This window comes from Salminus brasiliensis, chromosome 8 (genome assembly GCF_030463535.1).
Source record: "Salminus brasiliensis chromosome 8, fSalBra1.hap2, whole genome shotgun sequence".
NCBI classification, from domain to species: domain Eukaryota; kingdom Metazoa; phylum Chordata; class Actinopteri; order Characiformes; family Bryconidae; genus Salminus; species Salminus brasiliensis.
This window is the reverse complement of record NC_132885.1, coordinates 4,467,636-4,494,423: the sequence shown is the minus strand read 5'-3', so window position 1 is coordinate 4,494,423 and position 26,788 is coordinate 4,467,636. Positions and strand designations below refer to the sequence as shown.

Genomic DNA, 26,788 nt, shown 5'->3' with positions numbered 1-26,788 from the left:
ATTTCATATAACAGGATTCTTCATGAGTATTGGTTGCATAGTTCAAAATCTTACCAATAACTTTAACGTTAATTGTGCCACTGGTTGCTCCAAAGCTGTTCTCCAGGGTAACTTTGTACTGGCCAGCATCGGCATGCAAGCAACTTGGAATCTCCAGGTGGCAGGAAGTGTATTCTGTTCTGAATGACACTCGCTCATCAGCTTTCATCTCTCTTCCATCTTTGTGCCATGTGATCTTCGGCGATGGTACGGCCTTGAATGGAATGGGGAGGTGCATCTTCTCACCCTCCACAACAACAAGGTCTTGAGTCTGGAAATCGAGGGTAGGGTTGCCTGTAGGGATGCCAATTGAGAGCTAATTAATTACTACCTCCACATGACAGTTGACTGAAGCTGAAGAAAGGGTTATGGTCATTAACATACTGCATGAGAAAGTGTACAGATCTTTGCTTACAGTCAGAGTCTTTGGCATAAACACTCTCTGAGATTTCAGAGGGGTCGCTTTCACCAACGGAGTTGACAGCACGGATTCTGAAAATGTACTGCTTCTCTGGAACAATGCCTTCCTCTTCCCCGGCTCTGAATTTCAGCTCTTTAACTGGACGAGAGTTGACTCGCATCCACTTCTCAGTTCCAGCTTCACAGAGCTCAATGTTGTAACCAATGACTGGACTTCCTCCATTTCTTTCTGGGGCTTTCCAGGCAACAGAGATATGGTCCCTGGCTGCTTCGGTGACATGGAGATCTTGAGGAGGAGATGGTGGACCTGGTAGAATGTAGAATATAAAAATAAATAAAACATATCTTAAATGCAATACAATCATCTTCACATAAAAAAAATGAAAAACTCATTTTCAACATACCTGTGGGGTCCTCGATTACCACAATGTCTGTGGGTTCACTTGGGTGACCAACTCCAGCCTCGTTCTCAGCACGGACCTGAAACTGTACCTCAGTTCCTTCAATTACATCGGTCACTCTGTACTTGCAGTCTGGGCCTGCTGTCTTTCCAGATTTCACCCAGCGGGTTCCAAGTTTCTCTTTCTTCTCTATGACATACCTGAAAGTGCAGGATTAACAGAATTTAGTGATGGGGACTTATCATTTCTGCAAAGGCATTTCCACATTTCTAATACATTTACCTCAAGACAGGTCTGCCACCATCATTCTGAGGTGCCTCCCATTTAAGATCAACATGGGTCTTTGACACCCCTGTGACGGTCAGAGCATAAGGAGGACCAGGAGTAGCTGGAAGACAGAATAAGTATATTTCAGTATATATATATATATATATATATATATATATATATATATATATATATATATATGCACACACATCAGTATGCCTCCAAGGCATCAGCTTTTGTCTTAAAGAAAGTAAACTGAAGGCTGCCAGAGTTTTGTCGCTTACTGAATGTATCTTTGGCCAGAGCAGAGTCGACAAGTTCGCAGTATTCACTAATACCAACAGCATTCTCAGCTGCCACGCGGAATACATAGAGGGAGCCTTCGTTCAGTGGCGTGACGGTGTATGTCAGCTCTTTCACAGTGGTGTCCACAGCTTGCCAGCCCTTGCGTCTGACATCTCTCTTCTCAACAATGTAGTTGGTGATCGGTGAACCGCCATCTCTCTCCGGGGCTGTCCACTTCAGGTCAGCATTGTTGCGTGAAATGTTAATCACCTCTAGCCAACGTGGGGGTGATGGAGGATCTGAAAGGAAAGGATTTTTTTTTATCATTTAGAAATCTAATTAAGCTGATAACTAATATTATAATATATTTAAATTAATAAGATATTAGAAATAACTCACTGAGCCTCTCTTTGCACAGCACAGGATTGCTAGGCTCACTAGGTTCACTCTCGCCAGCTGCATTCACAGCTCTGACACGGAAGGAGTATTCCTGCTTCTCCATCAATCCTTTAAGGAAGTATTCAAGAGCGGGAATACCATCTGCTACACGAACCCACTCCTCAGTTCCACTTTTGAGGAGCTCAATAATGTAGGACTCAATCTTAGCGCCACCATCATGCTCAGGCTTTGTCCATTGCAGGAAAGCAGATGTCTTGGCAACATCTTTAACAAGAGGCTTGCCAGGAGGCCATGGAGGATCTAAAAAGAGCATACAGATATTTTAATCTCCTTTTTTTCAGATACAACACATACAGACATGTCCATAAGTATTTGGACAGTGAACCTAATTATTGTCATTTTGAAACGAATCAATGAAGATGTGATTGAATTGTAGACTTTTTGCTTTAATTCAAGGGGTTTAACATAAATATTTTATCTGTGTTGACAAGTGACTGTTTGGCGCGTGGAAACTAAAGGTCTAAAGGACTAAAGACTAAAGGTCAGATGACTGACTATGCAATTTAGAAACTTTCTTTGCCTTAAGAAGCTCCTGGGTTGCTTTTGCAGAATGGTTTACAGTGTTGTTCATCTGAGATAATTAAAAATTATTATAGCTCTGTACACATCAGAATTCATCCTGCTACTTCTATCAGCAGTTACATCATCAGTAAACAACAGCGACGTAGTTTCATTTGCAGCCACACATGCCATAACACTGCCTCTACCATGGTTTACAGATGATGTGGTATTGCTTTGGATCATGAACCCTTACTTCCCCTGGAATCTTGATGTAATCTGTCCAAATAATATTGTTCCAGAATAGGGCAGGGTGTTTAATATGGCCTGTCTGGTGTTGAGTGTTACCAATGATTTGCACCTTAAAGTACACTCTCAGTAATTACTATCATAAAGACATCTCTTGATTGTAGACTTTGAAGATGATACGCTTACCTCTTTGCATATGTTCTTGATGTGACTAGATGTCTTACCAAATAAATATATTTTTTTAATTTATATTATTTATATTGTGTATATAGTGATAATTTATCTTCGAGTGTCTTTTGCATCTGAGTATCCCTTTTCTGCCGTGACACTGAGAATTTCCCCACTGTGGGACTAATAAAAGATTATCTTATCTTATCTTAATGGCCTCTTTCACAGCATAATCACCTCTTTAGGCTGCAAATGAAAAGTTCTTTTTCATGGTACATTTGGCAATAATTCCTAAATGATTAATGCAATATTCTTGTTTAAAACCAAATCCTTCAGTTAAAGCGGAAGTCTACACAACAATCACATTCTGTGTGCTTCATTTAAAATCCATCAAAGTGCTGTAAAGAGGCAACATTACAAAACAGAGCTGGACAACACAAAAAGTAAAAAAAATATTATACCAATTGGATCCTTGATCAAGATTTGGTCAGTCTCCTTGCTTGGTTTGCCAGGTCCAGCAAGATTCTCAGCCAGGACACGGAATTTATACTTCTTTCTTGTGGGCAGTCCTCTTACCCTGTAGTCATCAAAAATACATTAATTATTCCAGAGTTATCCATGTCACTGCTGTAAAGACTATTTGTTTCAAATCAGAATAAATATATTCCAAGTCCTTACCTCAAAGTAGTGTCCGATACTGGCACTTTGTTGCATCTTATCCATTTGTCAGCTTCCGGTTCAAATCTCTCAACCCAGTAGCCAGTGATGGGACTTCCACCATCTTCATCAGGCTCGTACCAGCTCAAAGTGACAGCATCCTTTGCAATGTCTGCTGCCTGAAGTTTGTACGGTGGTCCAGGTGGATCTGATTAAGAAAATGATTGCAAGAATACATTATCTGACACATATTATATGACTCTAATTAAGTACTTTTAATGATGTAAAGGTAAATTAATGCAAATTAGAACTGATGTAGAGATGTTAGTTGTAGAGTGTTACATACCGAAGGGGTATCTGGCAACTATTGGAGCATGTTCGGCTGGCAAACCAATGCCAAACTGATTTTCAGCATAGACTCTGAAGATATACTCCTTGAAGGTCACAAGCTTTGTGGCTTTGTAGGTGGTCTGCTTTATAGTGGAGGACAGTTTGTACCAAATTTCACTGTCTGTAGCCTTCCTCTCAACAATGTAGTTTGTAATTTTTGAGCCACCATCATCTCTGGGTGGATTCCAAGCCAGGAAGCAGGACTCACTGGTGATTTCAGAAATGTCAAAGGCAGCTGGGGGTCCAGGCTTGTCTACAAAAAGAGAAACAATCATTCATTACAATCAAAATCAGTCTTACTCTGATGCTAGATGTCTTCTCCTCAGATTAGTACTGGAGATAAATACAGCAAAATAGCAAATTTCCTGAAGCCTTTGAAACATAATACCTAATACCTCTTTGCTTTGTAGAAGATAAATATGTTACCTAGAATGTTGACATCAACGGTTGCAGTTGCACGGCCACTGCTGTTGACTGCCTCCACAATGTAAGTTGCAGAGTCATCCCTTGTAGTCTTAGCAATGAACACTGTGGAGTGACCAGGCTTGGTATCAATAGTGATTCTGTCATCTTCCTTCAATATAAGATCAGCCTTAGTCCATTTGACCTTAGGCTCTGGTTTGCCAGTAATATCAGCTGGAAGTTCAATCTTTGTGCCAGCCTTTGCAGTTAGACCAGCCAGAAGTTTTGCATCCAAGTGAATCTCTGGAGGCTCTGTAACAACGGGTAAGGAAAGGTTAGGACGCTGGCAAGCTTAAGTATTATAATGATCTTAAAGTCCATATACTGTATACCAAGACGAGAAACGTTTAAAAGTACCTTTAGGATCAACAGCCAAGATCTCATCAGTTGCCTTGCAAGGTCTACCTGAGCCTAGTCTGTTCAAGGCCCTCACACGATAAGCATACCACTGTCCCTCTGTTAGACCAGTTACCTCAAGCCTAAGAGAGAAATAAAATGATAATAAGAATGATATGTTTATGTTTGAATAAAACAGATAATCTAAGCCTGAATTAAAAGATTTTATTCATGTACTTGAGCTCAGAAATTGGGTCTCCGCATGGCTCCCACTTGTCAGTGCCACGTTGGCATTTGTCAACAGTGTAGCTTTTTACTGGAGCGCCGCCATCCCACTTTGGAGGCTCCCATGACAGGAAGATTTTGTTGGCAGACTTGTCTCTCCATTTAAGATTCTCTGGTGGGTCTGGAACAGCTATGGGGTAAAGCAAATCATGTGAGTATTAGTGTCTGTGTTTGCAGTAGAAGTGACTTTGGCTGTCCTCATTTTCCTGTGATCACTTACTGGCTGGTGAAGATACATTCACTGGATCATCAATGTAAGCTGGTTCTCCAGGGCCACACTTGTTACAGGCAGTAACTCTGAACAAGTACTCCTTGCCCTCGATGACATCTGTTACAGTGTACTCCAGGTCTTGGACACCAGCAATTACCTGAAGTGTAAAATAAAGAATAAATATACAGAACAATTGTAATTGAAAACTTTTTTTTGAGACTCTAATGCAAGTTTCAGACCTTGACCCAAGTCTTTCTGGACACTTCACGCTTCTCAATCTGGTAGCCAGTCAGTGGGCTGCCTCCATCATGTTCTGGTGCTTCCCACATAAGATGCACATGTTTTCTGGTTACCTCTGCAACCTTGAAGTCCTTGGGTGCACTCGGGGATGCTGAAAAAATTCAACAGTGAGTTTTGTACCCGATGGTTGAAGAACTGCATGACGGCTCAAGCAAACCTGATACACTGAACATACCAATGACGTTGACGTCAACCTCTCCAGAGACGCTGCTTACATCATTCTCCAGCGTCAGAGAATATGTGCCTTTATCTGGACGCACACTTGGGGTGATGACTAATTCAGTGAAGGTGCTCTTTGTGACCATAGACACACGGTCACCAGCAGCGAGCTCCTGGTCACCAAAGGTCCACTTAGCAGTGGGTGTTGGGTATCCAGTGATTGGGACGCGAATGATAAGAGAATTAGGAACAATGACTTCCAGGCCATCCTTGAAGGCACTCAGATCCAGGGTAGGTGCAACTAAATTGAGAAGAACAAATGACCACATTGACAATTTTCGAAAAAGTAGAAATGCAAAGAATCTGTGAAAGGGTCCAATACGTACAGTGTGGATCGTCTGCCAGTACAGGTCCAATAATATTGGAGGGGTCAGACTGACCGGCTGCGTTCTCTGCAATGACTCTGTATTTGTATTTCTTTCCATATTTAAGGCCAGACATCTAAGAAAAGAAGAATTTATTGTCATCAAACTCAATATAAAGATATAATCATCCAAGAAAACAGGACGTGGAGGTCAGAGGGTTACCCTGTAAAGAAGGTCTGGGCAAAGCCTGGCATTACATCTCAGCCACTTGTCTGTGTCTTCCTCACATCTTTCAATAATGTAGCCTGTGATCATGCTGCCTCCATTCTTAAGAGGAGTCTCCCATGTCAGCAGACAAGAGTCTTTGGTTTGTTCAGAGTGTGTCAAATTCAAAGGTGGGCTTGGCCTCTCTGAAAAAGCATTAAAAAAATCACACATTATAAAAAGTAAACCTTCTACATGTATTCCAGTACATCTGCTTTGACTAAACGGTAGATATTTGTAAACGTAGGCGTTGCTAACCTATTGGGTCCATGATTTTAACTGGGTCTGTGGCAGCGCTTGGCTTGCCAGGACCAGCCTTGTTCTCTGCTCTAACACGGAAAATGTATTCCTTATTTTCAATGACATCGTTGATAATGGCAGAGCGGTCCTGTGCTTTAGTCACCATGACCGGAGACCATTTCACAGATGTTCTGTCACGGAGCTCAATGATGTAGGATGTGATTTCTGATCCACCATCATACAAAGGAGGTTCCCAGGAGACTGTGGCACCAAACTTGCTGACATTTCCAACAGCAACGTTTTGAGGTGCGTCAGGAACATCTGAAATGATAAAAACGGACACAATATGACCATTAAATGATTGAAGCACTCAGATTCAGATTGTCCAGATGATCTTGAGGAATTATTATACCAAATTATAAAGAATTATACTTTACCAAATTTATTCTTGGCTTGTACGGCTTTGTCTGTCTCCACATTTGGTCCACTTCCAACTCGGTTGCGTGCACAAACACGGAAGAAATACTTGGAGTCCTTCTGCAGCCCAGTGACAGTGTACTCTGTGCTGTCAGCCCTGTCAGTGGCCAGAGTCCAGGTCTTCCGCTTGACATCACGTCTCTCCACCACATAGGCCAAGACTTTGCTGCCACCATCATTCTCAGGCTCATCCCAGGCAATGCTGACCTCTCCATCCGCAGTGTCAACCACATGCAAGTTCTTCACAGGTCCAGGGACATCTAAAAAGATACAGGTTTCATTTTTAGTCAACTCCAAAGCAGACATCAGCTGAGGTTTAATCATATGTTGAGATTACTGCACTGTCGTGAGTTACTGCTGCTTCGTAATGCTAGTGTGTTTTTTTAAGTTGTGTTGCTAATAATATTTAAAATTATGGCCGATCCAGGCATTTTTAATGGATCGGGTATTGGCTTTTAAGGTTCAGATCCACTTCCGATCTTTATGTTATATGAGTGCCGTATGGCGTCCTCTATGTGCCATTAGTTGACATGATCCTTAGCTGCTGCAGTGTAAAAAACTACCCCACAGTTCATCTGTGACTTTATTTTGGTAAGCAAAACTAATCAGAGCTTTATTTGAACTGACAAATGTGGTGACGTTACCTGAAGCTGAAGTTGGCTTCTAATGCTAACTCTCCATTCCACCTTAAATAGTGCTGCAGTTACATTGTGTACATTTCAGCAGCAGAGCATAAGTGCTGTATTATTTAAGGTGGAACGGAAAGTCGGGGAAGAGGAAACTTTAGCTTAGTAAACGTGACTAGCTGTAAATGGGATGTAGCAACAGCAGATGTCTCACAGAGCAGCAGGTAAAAAATGTGTTAGTTAATCTGTCAGAAGAGGAGGATCTAAACTCCTCACTCTTTCACAAAATGTAGCTCTATTTTCTGCTGTTTTTGTCCACGCTGCCAAAACCACCCAGTTTAGTTGTAGTTTTTCTCATTTTCTCCATTTGTGAAGATCTAATGTTTCTCCCATCACATCTTTTTTCTTAAATTCCAAGGGAAATGCTCTGTAGATCAGATTAGAATTTAGTCTAATTATAGAAACTGGTACTAAATACAGTGATTTTACTGCTGTTCACTATTGTGGATTAGCACAGCTTACCTAAATTGTGGGGCTGTATTATTTATAGAAACACAACAATTGGATCGAATCAGATCAGAAACGGACGATAGTCAGCAGTAAGAGACTCAGATCTTGATTGAGACGAATATTAATAAAGTATTAATATTAACTCACCAATAACTCTCAGATTAATGAAAGCCTCCCCCTGTCCGTGCTTGTTCTTAATTATAATCTTGTAACGGCCCTCCTCAGACTTCTTGGGATCTTTCAGTCTGTACTCTGTCTTGTCAGGAGAGGTATAAACATTATCCGCTGGCAGGCTGATGTTGTCAAAGAACCATTCAGCCTCAGCCTGTGGATACGCATTGTAAGGAACCGACATGACTAATGGTTTTCCAGCATCTGTGACCAGGTCCTGATCCAGAGTCTTTATCGTTGGCACAGCTGTAGTAAAACAAAGAAATGATTAGGGTTAAATTATATAACAATGCCTATCTATACCTATATATATATATATATATACAAAAAAATCATTGAAACGTATTGGAACTTGCCTGCAAGTTCAAGCTTGGCTCTAGCGTCCTTGTCCTTGGCGACAACTCTGTATTCTCCCTGATCACGAGGCCTGATCTCACAGACTTGGAGCCTGTGAATCTTACCTTCACTCATCATCTGGTATTTGTCACCCTGGACAACTGTCATGTTGTTCCTCAGCCATTTGACCTCAACTCTGTCTTTGTTAAGTTCAACCTCATATACAACATCAGAGCCTGGGGGCTCAAATACATCCACTGGTGGTCTGATGATCTCCACTGGTGTCTCTGGTTGACAAAACAGTGAGATAGTGTTAGACAGTGATGTAGTAATGGTAAGCACATGCAGTAAAACACACTGTCAGAGCTTAATTTACCTTCAACGAAAAGACGAGCCCTGGACTTTTTGTCGTCTACTCCACAGGCATATTCACATTCATCGTCAGGTCTGCACTCCTTGATGATTAATGTGCAGGTCTTTCCATCACGCACAAACTGATATCTGAAAAATAACCCAACGTATAGATGTTAGCTAGATAGACAACATGTTCAACATGCAGCAGTTCTTAGAGATTAGAAATTCTTTACCTTGGACCCTCTCTGATCTCTCTGCCATCTCTGTACCACTTAATCTCAGCCTTCTCTTTGGAGAGTTGGCAAGTAAACTCAGCATCTTCAAACTCAGTGATTGTCTGATCTTGGAGTTGGGTGGTGAAGTCAGTTGGTGCTTCACTGATGATCAACTCAGCTGTTGACTTGTCAGCACCAGCGATAACAGTGTATTCGCCCTCATCGGCAAGGCTGCAGTCCTTAATGGTCAGCGTGTGCTTGTCCTTGTCCACGCGATATGCAAACCGCTTGCTGGGAGTGATTTCCTGACCTGCCTTCATCCACTGCACTGTCACATTCTGTCTGTTCACTTTGCATGAGAAGGAAATGGCCTTCTTCTCTTGTGTTTCAACATCCTCAAGAGGAACAATGATTCTCAGGTCTTCCTCTGTAAGCATAAACGTCAGTCATTAGCAAAAAATATATAGGTATTATTTAGGGATATGCCAAAACAACATCCAACAGTCACAACATGGAACATTAAATACCTTGCACGGTAATATTGGCTGAGCTCTTGACAAATTCGCCACGCTGATTGTTTAGAGTGATGACGTAATTAGCTTCATCTGACTTCTCAGCGCCTTTAATCCTCAGAGAGAACACATTGTATTTTTGCGTCATGATAAACTTGCTGCTCTCAAACATTGTTTCATCGTTCTTCAGCCACTTGGCCTTGGCCTCCTCTGTATTCACCTCACAGTTAAGAACAATCTCTTGTCCTTCACTTGCCTTTGTGTCCTTGAGAGGTGTGATAATCCTAAGTTTTTCTGCAATGCATTGAGAAATGAGAGTAAGTGCATCATTTCCATCATTTCCAACAATGGAATCGTACCAATGGGATTAACGTAGAGTAAAGTAGAGTAAAGCATACGTACCAAGCACAGTCAAATCAGCACTAGCTCTTGTGGAACCAATAACGGCAACAAAAGGTCCCTCATCATTGCGCTCGCAGTTTTTGACCACTAGTGCTCTTCTCTTGCCATCAGAAATAATTTCATACTTGTCGTCTGTTTGGAGTTCTTTGTCACCTCTGAACCATTTGACTTCATATGTCTCTTTGGATACTGAGCAGGCAAACTGAGCTTTCTCACCCTCAACCACCTCTTGGTTCTGGGGTCTGGAAATGAACTCAGCAGCAAGTTCTACAGGGGAAAAAACATTTAACGTTAATTGGGTTCCTTTAAAACACAAAAACCTTACATTATGCTAAGCTATATTACTTTAATTTAATTTACCATTAATTCTCAGTGTCCCTGTAGTCTGTGAGCTCGGCAGCTTGCAGTGGTACTCTCCAGCATCATCCATACGAAGGTCCTGGATGATGAGGATTCTCCTTCTGCCATCTGCAATTTGTTCATATCGTCCACCCTCAGGCAGTTCTTGATCACCCTTATACCATATGACATCTGCACTAGGTTTGGAGACCTCACAGATGAGCTTAATACTGTCAGTTTCAGTGCCCTCAACATTAGCCAGGTTCTTCGTGAACCTTGCCTCCTCCTCTGTAACAACAGAAATGGAGAGCAGTTAACAAATGCCAGATACTGAAGACTTTTACTGAACACTGAAGATGAAGATGAGGATGAACAAGAACTAACCAACAACAGTCAGCATGCCAGAGGTCTTGGAGGTCTTTGCGTCACATTCATATTCAGCCTCATCATCAAACACAGACTTGCTAATGATGAGAATACGCTGAACTCCTTTGGAAATGATCTCGTATTTCTTGCCCTTTCTGATTTCGTTTCCGTCCTTGAACCAGCGAACCTGTTTAAAGAGGTAAACCATGAAGTTTTTAACTGAACATAGTAATAAAGTTTGTCTAGATCATGAAAATGTGTACCTAAATGAAACATCTATCCAATGGGTCACATAAATTCACTCTATGATCATAAGGAGTACCTTGGCACTTTCTCTGGAAACTTCGCATTCAAATCTGGCAGTTTCTTTCTCCATGACTTCAACATCATGGAGTGGCTTTGTGAACTCCACATGAGGAGCTAAAAAAGAGGAAAAATGTTCTCAACCAGCAGACAAAAATACTTTTTTTCGATACACAATATTTCTCATGGTACAAGTAATCACAGACTAAAAACCTCAGTATCTGCAGATTCTTATAAACTACTATTCAGATCCTCTCCTGTACTGAATACATTGCTGTTCTTCATCTGAATAAACCAGTCTAATTACACTGTTAGTACTGAAACCTGCAGCTGATCAGTGTTTAATAAACACTAACAGTCTCCTCCATATGATTAGAAAAGCATATTGTTATCACAATAACAAAATGTATCACAATATGATAAAATATCATCATATTTAAGATAAGATAATCCTTTATTAGTCCCACAGTGGGGAAATTCTCGGTGTCACAGCAGAAAGGGATAGCAAGACACTCAGTTACAAAAACGTAGATTACCACTATATACACAATCTAAATAAAAGAAGTAAAAAAGAAATAGCAATATTATTTACAGGTTATTTACAGGTAATTGCTAATGACTCTTAATTGCACATGTGGGGGGTGGGGGGTATTGCACATTGTATTTTCACATTTTCACATTTCTATTCCCTGAACATTTCCCAGCTCTGGTTCAAGCTAAAATGTTGGCTCATTTCAAAGGAACATCTAAAAGTTCAAGAAAAAAAAATCACTTACGTTCAACGTTCAAGAAAGCAGAAGTCTTGAAATCTTTGGCATCGCAGGTGTACGTTTTTGAATCATCAAGTGTGCAGTCACTAATGATGAGCTTTCTCTTGCAGCCATCAGCAACCATCTCATACTTTTTCGTTTTACGGATTTCTTGTCCATCTCTGAACCACCTAACCTCTGCGCTTTCTTTGGAGACTTCGCACTCTAGTACGGCAGTAGCTTCCTCCTCTACAGTCTGGTCCTCGAGCGGCTTGGTGAACTCGACTGGAGGCTCTGTTAATGCAGATCATTTTGTATGCTTTTACTGCTTGGACAAGTGTCTGTTAAACAATAAATGTTACCTGCCATACGTCATTCTTGCCCTGGAACTAAGTACTTCTACAAACAGCTATATTCTATTATGCCAGAATTAAGACTGAACTGTTTACTGTACTTCCAATAAACAGGCTATTACGTTCTACATTTACAAAGGTTCTACATTTACACTCTTTCAATGAAAAATGTTGAAATGTCCAGTGATTTAATATTTAACTAGCAACTAACATTGCTGCAAACTATGAGAGAACAATGAGGTTATATATATATATATATATATATATATATATATATATAACAGCTTTATTGCACATAAAACTGAAGAGATTTAGCTTTCCTAATCTTATGAATGCATTACATTATAATGTCTGCACAATATAAAAAAACATACATGCAAATAATGCTCCCATTTGCATTTCTTGTAATGTTATTTAGTCTTTTTACAAGTACAGTACACCGATTAATGCCACAATTAATGACACACTGCTGTTATATTAACATATAATTTGTTTGATGTATACAACACCCACTGATTATTTGCTAAATTTAATAAGTAGAAAAGAGTTCGGGTGAGTGACATATTTAAATAAATATATTGTACATCCTTTAACACCAACCTTTTACAATTAGTTTGGCCTGGGTTTGGAAATCTTTGGCAGTGAGTTTTACTTCTCCTGCTTCTGTCAGCTTCACATCTCTTAGGGTCAGCGTGTGAGTTCTGCCTTCTGCTCGGGTCACCACCTGTGCAAATCAACCAGATTGATAAATCAAGCCCGCCTTTACCCTGTCACAAGCTTCAAGGTGGCTATTTACTGCACCACTGCAATAGACATCAGCAGCTGAGGAGCAGGAACTGGTCTCAGTTTCACACCTCTATGCTTTTCTACTGGGGACACAGCTGAAGCCTGACAGCAGCTTATATAGGCTTTGTAACACATAGTAGAATTTGAAAAGCACTGAAATACCAAATGCCAGCACTTATGGGGTCATTATCATACTCATCAGAGTAAACATACCCTGCCTCAAAGGCTACAGTTAACAGTTTTCTGACTCTGAATTTGATCCTAAAATGTAATTATTGCATCATTCAACCTCCACTGCAGAGAGAAAATCATAAATCTGCCAATACGTTATCAACTATTTGTTTTAGCTTGTTTTACAAAATGCTAATACAAAACTAAACTATAATAATGAATCTACACAAAAATCCATAACTCCATAACAAACACTGTTACATAAAAGTATTTTTGAAAGTCATAATACATATCAATGCATTAATAATATTTCAGGCATAAACTCTTTATTCACAAGGGAAGAGTACTCAGGAAATGATGTAATATATAATGCCTATATAAATATAGGCCTCGAACCACTCATGCTATCACATTAGCAACAACAAAACACTCTTTTTATCTTAACTACATGCATTTAGCCTTTCAAAATAATCAATTATTACCTATTTCAATATTTCAGTAATAGAAAAAAACACACACAGTGCAGCACTTATCTCTTAACACATTTTCTTAGGTTTACAAATTGAATTTTCACTTAAAATTACAGCTCTTAAATAGGCCTCCTGCCACCTGCCACCAACATGGCGTCTCAAAGCAGTTAAAAATAACCATAAGAACGCTTGCAGGGCAGAACAGCCCTGAGAGTTATCGCAAAACCCAGATCAAATGCTCAGCTGTAGCCTGATCCCCAGAAGTCCTTATATGCAGAAAGCATGTAGGTGGGATATGTAAAGAAGAATCATGCAGTAGGTGTATAAAATGTAAATATTACTGCCGTACCTGCAGAACATTTAACTGTGTTGTTATGTTGATGGCTATAAGTGGGAAATGGAGACATGTCTGCACAATGTCTCACCACACAATGAATGCCTGCACTAATTCTATAAGCATTACGAGATGTCTGGAGTATCAGAGTGGTCAGTCATTTCCAGCTATTAATCTGTTAGAGGCCTTCAGCTTCAAAACCACAAAACAAGCGTGTGGGTCTTAAGACTTCACACTCAAGCACAAAATACAGATGGATTTTTTTACACTTACTCTGTCACTTGGTTCCAGCTTTGTACCCCCAAGGAACCAGTCCACAGTTATGCCCTCATATGACAGTTCGCAGTCAAAGGTTGCAGTCTCTCCAGCTGTAACTGTAACATCCTTCAGAGGCCGCAAAAGGCCTATCACTCGTGCTTTGGATTGAGGAGAAGACATTGTTAGTCACCTCCAGGTCCCCAGAGACAACTATAATCCTTTAACTGCAAATCCACATTGCGCCTTCCCGCTGACAACAGGCCACTGCTCTGGAGCCCAAAAGCCTCCAAGACAAGTGGGGATTCAGTTGGAGAGTTACTTGTCGTCCGGGGGCCTAGCTCATTAGCATATTGAGTTTCCATAAGATGTATACGGTCAACAACAAAAAAAAAAAGTGTCACGGGGGTGGGGATGGGAGGTGGATCTGCTGAACCTCTGCCAATCACTGACAGGCCTACTCTAGATATGGCATGTAACTTCTAAAATAGCTACAACATCTGATTGGCTACCAGCCTACCCCCATCAACTCACCCTGCTGGCTAACCTGCTCCTGTCAATCAATGTCTTGGAATTTTCCAGGAAAAGAAGAATGTTGGGGTACATGTTACCCAATTTATAGAAATGCAGATATCATGGCTGATGTTACCACACACCCCACAGCCTGCTCGTTTAATAAGAAAGTGTTTACTAGTGATTTCTGGGTCATTAAATTAATCCTTTATCATAAAAAGTTATACCACCCAGCATGGCATGATGTTTGGCAGGACGTTTTACAGCGTGATAATGCATTACTCTCACAGGTTGATTTACTGCTGGTATGGCACATCATTCATTTCTGACAACAAGGTTTCCTGCTCTTTCTTAGTACAGAGGTAGATTCCTGTCTGAACCCATTTATCTCCTACATCTTATCTTATCTTTTCAGCCTATGTCAGAACATGTGTTTTACATCGTTCTCACCTTTAACTCTGAGATGAGCACTGGATTTAGCATTGGCAGCACTAAAATCCACACCGCCAGCCATGTCCATCTTCACGTTATAGAGAATGAGCATGTGTCTGGTTCCTTCTTCTTTAATCTCACAGTCCTAATGGTTGGTGGAAAACATGCATTATGATTATGATGGAGAAATGTTAGAATTCCCAGGCGATAGAGAAGCTGCTATCATATCGTTGATGTCCAATGAAAAATCTTTTATCTCCAAAAAGGTTGACTTTACAGGAGAAGGCAACAACATCATTAACTTTGAATGGAGAGTTTATTCTACGTCATTTAGAGCATTTCTATTGGTCAATTCATCCAGAATCATTCAAGTGTGCAGATCTACAGGGTTCAAACCATAAAGAAAACAAAATCGGACAAAAAAATGGAGATACATGGATTTCATTGGACAGCAGCAATATTCTATAAGCCCTTATGGAAAAAAGACACATATAGGTTCATAGGTTTTTCCCCCACATGTTTTAGTAAGGGTGATTACACAACACTGTTGTATAGTACTAGTCTGTTTACTGGTAGTAGTTTAGTCAATACTGTACTCTACTCATTTATACTACATGAAGGGCATTTACTACAGATTTACAGCTGTAGACTACTGAAATTACCGGAGACTGGTGTAGAGCATCTCCTTTCAATTTCCAGTTTCCATGGACATCCTCCTCAGAGATCTCTGTCTCAAAGCGAGCTGTCTCAGTCTCTGTGACCTCCACGCTGTACAGTGGACGAACAACCTTAATATCACGCTCTGCAGAAATCAGAGTCAGAGGGAAAGAATAATAAGTCGACGGGCCCGTTGTTTCAGGTCACTGTTTAGCTGCTTAGGGAATCCATGTACGATTTAAGGGGAAAAGCACATACCCTCAATATTCAGCTTAGCTGTTGTTTTGTCAGAGCCACAGTCACAAGTGTACTCTCCAATGTTGCCTTTATCGGCTCGCTTCACTGTCAGAATGCGCTTCTTTCCATCAGCCTTGATGAGGACATTCTTGGACGGGGTAATTTCTTTGCCATCTTTAAACCATTTCACCTCAGCAGATGGTTTGCTCAGTTCACACACCAGCACGACCTCATCCTTCTCAACAGCTGTGTAGTCCTGCAGCTTAGTGGTGAAGTAAGCCTCACCCTCTGTTGGTGGCAACAGATGCATCAATCATCATTTGCATTTTTGTTACAAATGCTGCTGCTGACGAGCAGAAGAATGGCATGCTAATTTGCAGTGACTTACCAAGAACAGTGAGCATGGCCTCGCATGTTTTTCCAAGGGCCTCTGCCTTGATCAAAGAGGTGTCGTCAATTGACACCTCCTTGAAGGACAGAGTGTGGACCTTGCCCTGTTCTGACATGTGCACCACTTTGCTTGGGTGCAGGCGCACGTCATTTTTGTACCAAGTGACCTGAACTTTCTCATGTGAAAGTTCGATACTGAACTCTGCTGTCTCGCGCTCCTTCACCGTCACATCCTTGATAGGCTTGACAAACTCAAGACGAATACCTGTAAGAAATACAACATGCATGGTCTCTTTAGAATGATTCACGGCTCAGCAAATGACTGAAACAAAGCACTGTGTGTATGCGATTATGCTGAGATGTTTTGACCTTGGATGATGAGCTTGCCAGACGTTCTTTTGTCCTCGGCCTCAAACATGTACTTAGCCTCATCGTCAAAGGCTGCAGATTTGATAACCAGAGTGTGCCTTTTTCCCTCTGAGATGATTTCAAGCTTATCGTCTGCCTTCAACTCTTGGGATCCCTTCAGCCAACGGAAGGTCTTTGGTTCTCGTGATACCTCACACTCAAACCTTGCTTCGTCTTTCTCATACACTTGCACGTCACTCAAAGGTGTGAGGAAAGTAATTGGAAGTTCTGCGAATGAAAGGCAATTAAGCACCAATTCACACCTCCGTCACATAAGCAGAAGGAGAACAAAGAGAGGTAAGGAAGGTACCTTTGACTTTCAGATTTGCAGCACACTTGGCATTGGCCCCCTGGAATGAAACCTCGCCTGTCTGAGGAACTTTGCAGTTGTACAGAGTTAAAGTGTGCTTGGCTCCATCCTCAATGATCTCAACATCCTGTTGAGAGCAGGAATGACACATTTAGTTATCAAATACAGAGTTTTAGGATAGCTAATCAAGACCATTCCAAAATCATTGATTAAGATCAAGATTATAGCCACATTTCTTACAGGTGACTGAGAAAGAACTTCTCCTTTCAGTTTCCATTGGCCATGGACATCGTCCTCTGAGAGTTCCACCTCAAAACGTGCAGTTTCACCATCAAATATCTCAACGCCATACATGGGGCGGACCACCTTGATATCACGAGCTGCAAACGAAAAAACGAAACGGCACTGAGCTTCTACACCCTACACCATACAACGCTTCAGCAGCAGCCACTGTATACCTATATATGCACTGTATAGAGCATATATACATACCTTCAATGTTCACAGTGGCCACTGTTTTGTCTGTTCCACAGTCACAGACGTACTGGCCCTTGTCTTTGTCCTCTACTTTTTTGATTGTTAAGATTCTCCGTTTGCCGTCTGTCTTCATGGACACCATCTTAGAGGCCTTAATTTCAGTCTCATTGTGGAACCACTTCACAGGAACGTCTTTGCTCAGCTCGCAGTCGAGATTGACCTCGTCTTTTTCGACTGCAGTGTAGTCCTGCAATTTAACTGTGAAGTAGGCATCTCCCTCTGCAAGATATGAGCAAGTCAGTGAGCTAAAAGCATTGCTAAGAGATCGTTCACCTTTTTGCATCTGCAGAGTAACACAAAGCACATTCATTACAATCATCCAACCACTAGAAGAGAAGGAAGCCCCAGAAAAGATTACCTAGGACAGTCAGGTTTGCTGTAGTTGATATTCCTTTAGCCTCTGCCTTTATCTGGCAAGTGTCATCTAGAGTCACCTCCTTAATTTCTAATATATGCCTCTTTCCATCGACATGGGTAAGCACTGTTCTGCTCGGGTGCAGTTTTGTTTCGTTTTTGTACCAAGTCACAGGCACGTTCTCATGTGAGAGCTCAATCTCAAACCGAGCCGTATTACCTTCCTTCACAGTTTGATCCGACATGGGCGAGATAAACTTCAGTCTCATACCTTTAACACATAATCAGTTATAAGTGATATTGATGAAACTGTAGGACAGATGATCCAGCACCTACGATGGAAGACAATGGACTGAACCGTGACTTACCCTCCACCGTCAGTTTAGCTGTGGATGTTTTACCCAAGACCGCAATAGTGTATTCTCCCTCATCATCAAATTCACAGTGGTTTATGACCAACATGTGTTTCTTTCCATCATCAATAATATCATATTTCTGGTCTGATACCACAATATCAGAACCTCTATACCACATCACTTTAGGCACATCCTTAGTGATGGTACACTCAAACTTTGCCTGTTTCTTTTCAGGAACAGTGATATCCTTTAGTGGGACTGTGAAGTCCATTTCGATTTCTGAGGATTTGAATGAAGGTTACGAAAAAAGAAATTATAGAAGATTCATAACAGAATAACTGACTTCGTTCACAAATATACTATATATTATCTATTGACATATGTATATATATATATATATATATATATATATATATATATATATATATATATATTAATAGACATATTACAACGACATTTTTAATCAACTCACCTTTGACTGTTAGCATTGCACTTGTGAGGGCATTCAGAGCCTGGTAACTAACTTCTCCAGCCTGGTCCAGCTGAACATTTTTCAGAGTAAGGAATCGTTTCTTTCCCTCTGCCCTGATATCGCATATCTGAGGAAGGAAAATAAATTCATAATAAGTTCACGGTATAATCTGTAAAAATTGCACTTCAGCCAGTGTTCGCTGGGCAGTAATCAAGTCAGTCTAGACTGACATCTTACCGGAGATCTTGTAAGAACCTGTCCTTGAAGTTTCCATTCACCAGGAATGTCATCCTCAGAGATTTCAGTCTCAAAGTTGGCCTCCTCTTTCTCAACCACCTCCACGCTAGCCAGAGGTTTCAGGATCTCGGCCTCACGCTCTGTTTAATTAGTAATAGAACAGTAATAATTAGATTAACATAAACATACACATTCATAATTAAGGTTAATACTGTATTTCCCCCAAACCAATACTGAGAGATGAAATATCATATTAATATCATATCACACACCTCCAAGTGTGAGTTTTGCTGGATAACGTTTGCCCTCGACTTCCATGGCGTACTCGCCGACGTCGCTTGGTTGGGCGTTCTTAATAGTCAGAGTAATACCGTTTCCGTCCTTCGTCACCTCAGTTTTATCTGTGGGTTCATTCGGAATTTCATCATTTCCCTTATACCACTTCCAGTTCGGAGTGTCTTTGAAGAGCTCGCACTTGAAGGTAGCAGTGGCCTTTGGTTTCACATGCTGGTCCCTCAGAGGTTTCACCAACCAGTCTCTGATGATTTCTGCCAAAAAAAATAAATCTTTAAGTAAACTCTTAAACCCTTAAACCCTTTACATGGGCTCACCCATCTTTCAGCCCCTCATAATAGCAATATCCTTTCTAATGTCAGTTTTATAGACCTGATACTAAGCTGATTAGGCTGATAATAACTGTTTTTGTATTATGATTAATAGCAGACTAATAAACATAGGATTCTAATGGTTAAGTAGATAAGAAGAAACTCTCTCGACACATACCAATCACTTTGACACTTGTCTGTGTCTGAAGGTTTTCACACTCGCATGTGTAAACAGCAGCGTCATCATCATTTGAGTCTTGAATTGTCACGGCATGCTGCAGTCCAATAACATTGATGGCGATCTTGCCAGGAATTGCTGAAAGTGGCTGTCCGTTCTTCTTCCAGACCACATTCCTCTCCTTGCTCAACTCACAGGTCAAATATAAGGGCTGTCCCTTAATTACAGACATCTCTTCTTCCAGTGTTTTGGTGAATCTCACAGGCAACTCTACAAAACACACATAAACAGAACAAAATATGTTGAATTGTCAACATATAAAAACATTTCCCAAAAGTACAAAAATGCATCTCGACCCACTGTATGTGTATGTGCCTATATTACCTTGTACAATAAGTTTGGCAGTGGAGGTCTTCTCCTTATTTCCAAGCTTGGCCACACATGTGTACTCCCCTGTGTCGGACAGCTGGACGTCAATGATGGCCAGTTTGCGGTCTTTGCCATCAGAGGTAAACTTGTGCTTTGGACTCTCCCTCAGGTTGCTTCCATCTTTCATCCATGTGGTGATGGCAGTAGAGGGAGAAATCTGGCACTCGAAAACAGCTGAGGAACCTATCGACTCAGCTTCTTCTAAAACAATATCTTTGAGCTCCTTCACAAACTTCAGAGGAACAGCCTTGAGCTGGAAACCAAATGGTGCCTCTCCAGGTGGTTTATCACCACCTGCACCAGGTTTTAGCCCTCGTCCCCGTCCAACATCACCAGGAGAGGGAGTTTTTCTTGCTGTATTGGAACATGGTGTGTTGTTTAGTAGGATTTTCAGGGTGAAATGAACAAATTGAACTTAATCACATCTGAGAAATAGATTAGTAGCTTGAATAAAAGCTATTGGCAAAGTATGTTTAAAAAAGTGTCATAGGTATATGTTTACCAACACAAAAGTCAGTGCCCAGTAACAATTCTGGGATGTTTTTTTTTTTATCTAAGTAAAAATAAATTTACATGCTCTACAGAGAGAAAACAGTTCAGCACAATGTAAAGTAGAATTACTGCTTATTTGTTTAATGTAACATATTGCAAAAACATGGTCTGTGCACAAATAATAATAATGTCACAATAAACATGCAATGTATTTTTTTTACCAATATTTCAAATTAAGAAAATAATACATAGAATCTGCATCTAAAATGTTATTGTATACCATGTTTTTATTTCATTGGATTTGAAATTATTGCATAAAATAATAAATTAAGTAATTTTTTTGAAAGAATGAGAACATTTAAGTGGAGCTCAGTGGTGGAAAGTATTGATATCTATAAAAAATAGGAAATTGTTGAGAAGAACTTAAAGCGTTTTCATTTGTTATTTCTAGCTTTAATATATCTAATATATATTTTTCAATAAATGTACATAACATATGACTTAAGAAGACTGAAAAGTGAAAAAATGTAAAAATGAACCCCAGCAAAAAAACGATGCTCCTAAAATACTTACGTTTCAAGCCTCTGCCTCTGCCAGCCTCCTCTTTCGGTGTCCCCTCTGGTCAAGTACAATAAAAATTATTTCCAATTCAAGGACATGAATGTGCATTGATAGCTTAAATGTACGCATGGGTAACAACAACCACAAAGGGAAATGTAGGGAAAATATTAAAAAACAAGGTATGACTTATGATGATGACAATAGGATGATAAAAATCATGCCTGCAATTACTGAAATGTTAGACAACAGTAATGAATTGACCACTGTGGTTAAATTTGAGGTCACATGGACAAACACAAGAAGATGGAAGGACATTAAAAGACAACATGCGACCACGATGAAGACGGACATAGATGAAGACAGACAAGATTTAGTTTTTAATGCACATGAAGATGGGCATGGAAATTATTCGGGGTACAAAAACAAGATTGATGTCCAGAGGTGGGGAAAATACGACATTCAGTGGTGAGGAGCCAAAGCCACCCTCTCACCTCGTCTACCTCCCAGCATGCCTGGCGTCTCAAGTGCATCTTCCTCCACATACTCTGAGTCTTCAGAGCCATAACTGTCTTCAGGAACAAGCTCCCATCCCCAGGTCTCCTCTTCCTCTTCTTCTCCAACCTCCATCATCTCCTCTTCGAATACCTCTTCTTCCATTTGGGTTGAGACTTTTCTCACCTGCACAGCTCCAGGGGACAACTCTTTAATCACTGGAATTTCCTCTTGATCCTTCATTTCAGGAGTCTGTTTTTCAGGAGGAGAAACCTTCTTTGGCACCTTCTTTAGGATAACAGATTCAAAGGACTCTTTGGGTGAAACCTTTGCTGGGAGAGGTTTTTTAATCTTGTCAATGCTGGGTTTCTTCTCCACAGGAGTTAATTCAATAGTTTTTGCGTCGACAGGCTTGGGTGACGGGGTCTTCTTGGGCTCCACACTCTTTGGTTTAAGAGGTTTTAGCACAATTTCTTCTTTCTCTTCAGGCTCCTTGGGCAGACTACCCTTTTTGATCACTAGGGGCTTCTTCTCCTCTTCCTTCTTTTTTCCTGGTTTATCCTTCTCCACAGGAGTTACCTTTTTGGGGAGCACCTTCTTGTCCTCTTCTTGAGGTGCCTCAACAGGCTTCTTCTCAGCCTCTTTATCCGGCACTGTAGGCTTGTCAACTTCTTTCAATTGAGTTTTTGGTTCTTTTGGAATCTCCTCCTTTGGCACCTTAGCTAGTGGTGTAATTTTGGTGGGTATTTTTGGCTTTGGTTCAGGAGCCTCTTTTTGCGCTGGTGAACCAGCTGAAGGCTTTTTGAATGGCTTTAGCTGAACCTTCTCTGGCTCCTCATCTTGTTTTGGAATTCTCTTGCCTTTCCATGATGGGGTGTCAGGTTCTTTGGCCTTCTCATCCTTTTTAGCTCTATCTACAGGTTTACGTACAGCCTCGTCTGGTTTCTTTTCTTCAGGCTTATGAGGCTCCTCTATTTTTTGGGGCACTGCAGGTTCTTTTTGCACTGGTTCTTTTTGAGGCCGTTCGCCTTTCTCAAAACTGATAGGCTCTCTCTCTCTTTCAAAGGAGATACTTTCTCTCTCTTTTGGTTCCTTTTTGGTGTCTTTTTCAGGTTCAGGCACTGGTTTTCCAGGTTTCTCAAAAGGTTTTAATTTGACCGTTTCTTGATCCTTGGTGTCAGGTGGTAACTTCTTTATTTTCTTCAGAGCCAGGCCAGGTTCCTCTGGTGTAGCCTGCTTTGGAATCTTTGCCACTTTCTTTATGTCAGGCTTATCTTCCACCTTTTCCTCTGGTTTTACTTCTTCTTTTTCTGGCTCAATCTGCTCAACTGGCTTCTTTTTGTCTTTTTCCAGTTTTTCTGCCTCTGGTCTTTTGATTCTTTCATATTTCTCAAAATACCTTTCAGCCTCAAAACTTTCAGTGATTAAAACCTCACTGACCGCTTCAGCATAGACCGTTTTGCTTTCTTCATACTGTTCCGGCGATGGCTTGTGAACCTTCTTCAATGTGACCGTTTCTTGCTCTTCTTCTGTGCCTTTAGATATCCTTGTAACTTTCTTTAAAGTCGGAATTTCTAGCTTCTCTTCCTCCTCCTTTCTAAGAATTCTCCCTTTAGATTTGGAAATTTATCACATTACACAGCGAACAACAATACATACATACAGTCAAAACACAACACACCGAACATACTGGTACACTGTCCAGATATGAAAGGACATGGAAAACAACATAGATTTGGACTAACAGGACATAGAACGACAGAACACAACAGTACAACACAATACAAAATCCACAGTGACAACACATTAACCATCTAAAGAAATTCCCTTGAAGATGCATGATACCACAGATTCAGATCACAGATTCAGAGACGTACTGTATCTGTTTCATTTATTAAAACACTGACTGTAGCAGCCATTTTTATAGAATGACCATACCTTTCTTCACGGGTCCAGGTGCAGCAACAGGTCCCTTTTCACCATCTGATTAAAAAAAATAGTCAAATAATGATAAGTAATTAACTTAATGTATCATTAACATTTTTTTTGGTAAAGCATGGAGCAAAAGTGTTGTTGTTAATGCAGAAAAGTATCGTACACTAAAAAAGCTTTACACTTGGTCAGTATTTTAGCATACCAACATGTGAACATAAAAAGTCAATCCATGCCATGTAAATTAGTGAGTTTCTATATTTCATTAGCATGTTGAAATATATATTTCACCAGAAAAATGTCATTTATGATAGGACTGTGATGTGACAGAGCTTAAGAGTTACTTACCTTTTTTTAAACACATAAGAGGATAAAATATGAATATATATTGCATTTGAACTGACGAAGTACCTTCAACTGGCTGGTCAAGAGGTATCATTTCTTCTTTAGCATCTGCCTTTGGTACACAAGGTTCTTGTGGTGCAGGTACTTTAAAATAATTTTAAAGAAATGTCATAGGCTGTTCATAAGATTTTCAAGAGTCAAGTTTAAGAAAGTTCTTCTGGAAGTAAATCCAGTGGTGATTTAGTCTTCTGTTTATGCTGCTACCTTGTGTGGCAATGATCTTCTCTCCCTTGGTCTTAATCTTAGATTTGTCTTCAGTCTTCAGTCTCACTTGGTCCTCTTGAATTTAAAAGATAGTGTGTAGATAATTATAGAGACTGAATAATTACAATATATATATATATATAGACTATTAAGAGCCATTCCATTTAGGAATGATAAGATTCCCTAGACTAAATAAAAGTAGACTAAAAGTACCTTGGGCAAGACGACATGTCTGAATTAGTGTCTCTTGTTTTGCTTCTGGAGTTGCAGCGTACTCAGCTGTAGGCATTTGGAATTGTATGTTATATGATGGACAGGGAAGTAATAAGAACATATGTCCTCGAGACAAACACACAAACCAAACACCAGACAGTTGTTTAAAACAAGAGACATTTAGATTAGTACTAAAATACAAAATACGACAAGACATAAAAGAAGCACCGCAGATGAAGCTTCACATAAATCAGACACAAATATTGAAGAGGATTTTTTAAACCATTAAACAAAGAAGTACCTTCAGCAGGAGGCATTTTCTTTTCTTGTGGCACAACTGCAGGCACTGGTGATGCTTTTCTTTCAACTGTGGGCCAGTCAAAGTTGAGAAAGGTGATGAGGTTATCCCCTTAACACTCAACAATGGCTTATTACACATATGTATTGAAGGTGTATGTTTGTTATAACACTTTCGGCCCACTGCGGACCATAGGCTGTTTAAGGGGTCAAGGACCTCATTAAGACCTTATTAGTAGAGGTTGAGTAAGCATTGCCATATCAGAGATATGCTGTAGGACATACAACATACAAACATACACAAGAGTAAAAATCATCACACATGGAAGGACACACTTAAGACAGTGTGGGACAACATCCCTTATAGGGTGAACCAACAGCGACAGACAGTAGGTAGTAAAAGACGACACAATGTAAGAGTTGATGCAAAACAGCAAACATAGAAGTACCTCCAGCTGGAGCCTCTTTCTTTGCTTGAGGTAAAACTGCAGGTTCCGGAGACGGTTTCTTTTCAACTGTAGAAAAGTATGCCCAGGTTATAAAGACATAGATTTGAGAAGAGGGTTCAGAAACAGCAGATAAAGGAAGCGACGTAGAATACAAACACAATGCACAGAAACACACCAAGCATTTCAGAGAGAGAGATTTTTTGTTCATGGGAAGTTTGTACCTTTGGGAGCAACTTCCTCCCGTTTCAAAGGAGCAGGTTCCTTTTCTGGTGGAGCTTTCTTCTCAGGTGCAGGCACTTAAAAATACATATGGAATAATGTTACAAACTGCACTTGCTTTACAGTATTACTTTGTGAATCCCTTGGGTGGCATGTACATGGAATTGTACACAAAACAGTGACTGCACACACACAAACACACACTCCTAAATACAGATAATGAAAGAATGGAGGTGGGGGGGTGCACGATTTGTGGCGTTTGAACTCAGAAAGTGGTTTGTTTCATATTGAAGTGGAATAAGTGGACCCTGACATAAAAGGTGCGTTCAAGCAAGTGTATTGACCATGGTGGTTCACTCTGCACTGCTGAGTACAGGACGAAGTGAGACAAACAAGAGGTGGGCCTGACACCCAAAGTTGCTGCGTGGTGTTAAGAATGCGCAAGAGTTGTTATAAGAGTGCTCGATACAAAGAGGACGCAAGATCGTATTTCAAATACCTCTCAAAGTTGGTGCTATTGGAAGAGTAGTTTCATGTTCTTGTATCAGATCTTTCTGCTTCACTGTATAAGGGATTTCTCTTCTGTTCAAAGAGGTTTCCTCATAATCAGATCTTTCCTTGTGTTGAGCGAGTTCTGGTATTCCGAATTTGGCATCTTCGGAAGCCTCCTCTGGCGTCTCAAGTGGTGTCCAGGGTTTAGTTGAAGAATCTTCTATAATGTTTTTACTTTGGGATTTCAGAAGAGCTTCAGGAATCTGTCCAGGAACCGTTTCTTCCTGTAGTGGTCCTCTAAATTTCATATGTTCTTTGCTCGTTTCCATTTCCTCAGTAATGCTGGAAGCATCGACCGGTATGATCCCGACTTCCTTGAAACGTGGTAAGAGCCCTGTCTTCTGATCAGAAACTGAGAGTATGTCAGTGTCCTTTGACACGTCTTGAAGCTGTACCTGTAAAATCCCTTCTTGGTCTGCTTGTAAGGATAATGATACTTCTGGACCATGGCCGTCTCTCTCTTTCATATCTTTTGCAGAATGTGAAGACTTCTTATGCGCAACCTGTTCGATAGGCGTTAGAGGACGGTCTTCTGCAAGCATTGTTTGATGTCTTATTTTAGTGAGATCTGATTGTTCTGGAACTATCTCAGCATATGTATTCAGCTCATAGCAATGAATCTCACTAGTAGATGCTTCTGGAGTGGAAATCGCTCGTTTCTCTGAGATATGCT

At 40.5% G+C, this 26,788-nt stretch overlaps 1 protein-coding gene across 1 annotated transcript in view; it reads right to left on the bottom strand.

The window, feature by feature from the left end:
- The window catches only part of ttn.2 (titin, tandem duplicate 2), a 184,343-nt gene that overhangs the window by 67,605 nt on the left and 89,950 nt on the right, over nucleotides 1–26,788 (bottom strand). Inside the window, 48 exon segments of the mRNA XM_072684995.1 lie at nucleotides 55–333; nucleotides 455–766; nucleotides 864–1,060; nucleotides 1,143–1,248; nucleotides 1,412–1,711; nucleotides 1,812–2,111; nucleotides 3,248–3,363; nucleotides 3,465–3,651; nucleotides 3,790–4,086; nucleotides 4,260–4,547; nucleotides 4,653–4,774; nucleotides 4,869–5,046; nucleotides 5,137–5,284; nucleotides 5,367–5,518; nucleotides 5,603–5,887; nucleotides 5,973–6,087; nucleotides 6,174–6,361; nucleotides 6,474–6,776; nucleotides 6,893–7,192; nucleotides 8,216–8,485; nucleotides 8,596–8,862; nucleotides 8,952–9,076; nucleotides 9,163–9,571; nucleotides 9,672–9,950; nucleotides 10,059–10,325; nucleotides 10,419–10,685; nucleotides 10,782–10,950; nucleotides 11,086–11,183; nucleotides 11,843–12,109; nucleotides 12,769–12,892; nucleotides 14,203–14,345; nucleotides 15,148–15,274; nucleotides 15,792–15,931; nucleotides 16,045–16,311; nucleotides 16,412–16,678; nucleotides 16,783–17,049; nucleotides 17,132–17,258; nucleotides 17,372–17,511; nucleotides 17,624–17,887; nucleotides 18,027–18,293; nucleotides 18,391–18,657; nucleotides 18,851–18,977; nucleotides 19,088–19,227; nucleotides 19,360–19,635; nucleotides 19,871–20,140; nucleotides 20,255–20,653; nucleotides 21,365–21,409; nucleotides 23,783–23,827. Of these exon segments, the coding sequence (XP_072541096.1) occupies nucleotides 55–333; nucleotides 455–766; nucleotides 864–1,060; nucleotides 1,143–1,248; nucleotides 1,412–1,711; nucleotides 1,812–2,111; nucleotides 3,248–3,363; nucleotides 3,465–3,651; nucleotides 3,790–4,086; nucleotides 4,260–4,547; nucleotides 4,653–4,774; nucleotides 4,869–5,046; nucleotides 5,137–5,284; nucleotides 5,367–5,518; nucleotides 5,603–5,887; nucleotides 5,973–6,087; nucleotides 6,174–6,361; nucleotides 6,474–6,776; nucleotides 6,893–7,192; nucleotides 8,216–8,485; nucleotides 8,596–8,862; nucleotides 8,952–9,076; nucleotides 9,163–9,571; nucleotides 9,672–9,950; nucleotides 10,059–10,325; nucleotides 10,419–10,685; nucleotides 10,782–10,950; nucleotides 11,086–11,183; nucleotides 11,843–12,109; nucleotides 12,769–12,892; nucleotides 14,203–14,345; nucleotides 15,148–15,274; nucleotides 15,792–15,931; nucleotides 16,045–16,311; nucleotides 16,412–16,678; nucleotides 16,783–17,049; nucleotides 17,132–17,258; nucleotides 17,372–17,511; nucleotides 17,624–17,887; nucleotides 18,027–18,293; nucleotides 18,391–18,657; nucleotides 18,851–18,977; nucleotides 19,088–19,227; nucleotides 19,360–19,635; nucleotides 19,871–20,140; nucleotides 20,255–20,653; nucleotides 21,365–21,409; nucleotides 23,783–23,827 (10,293 nt within the window).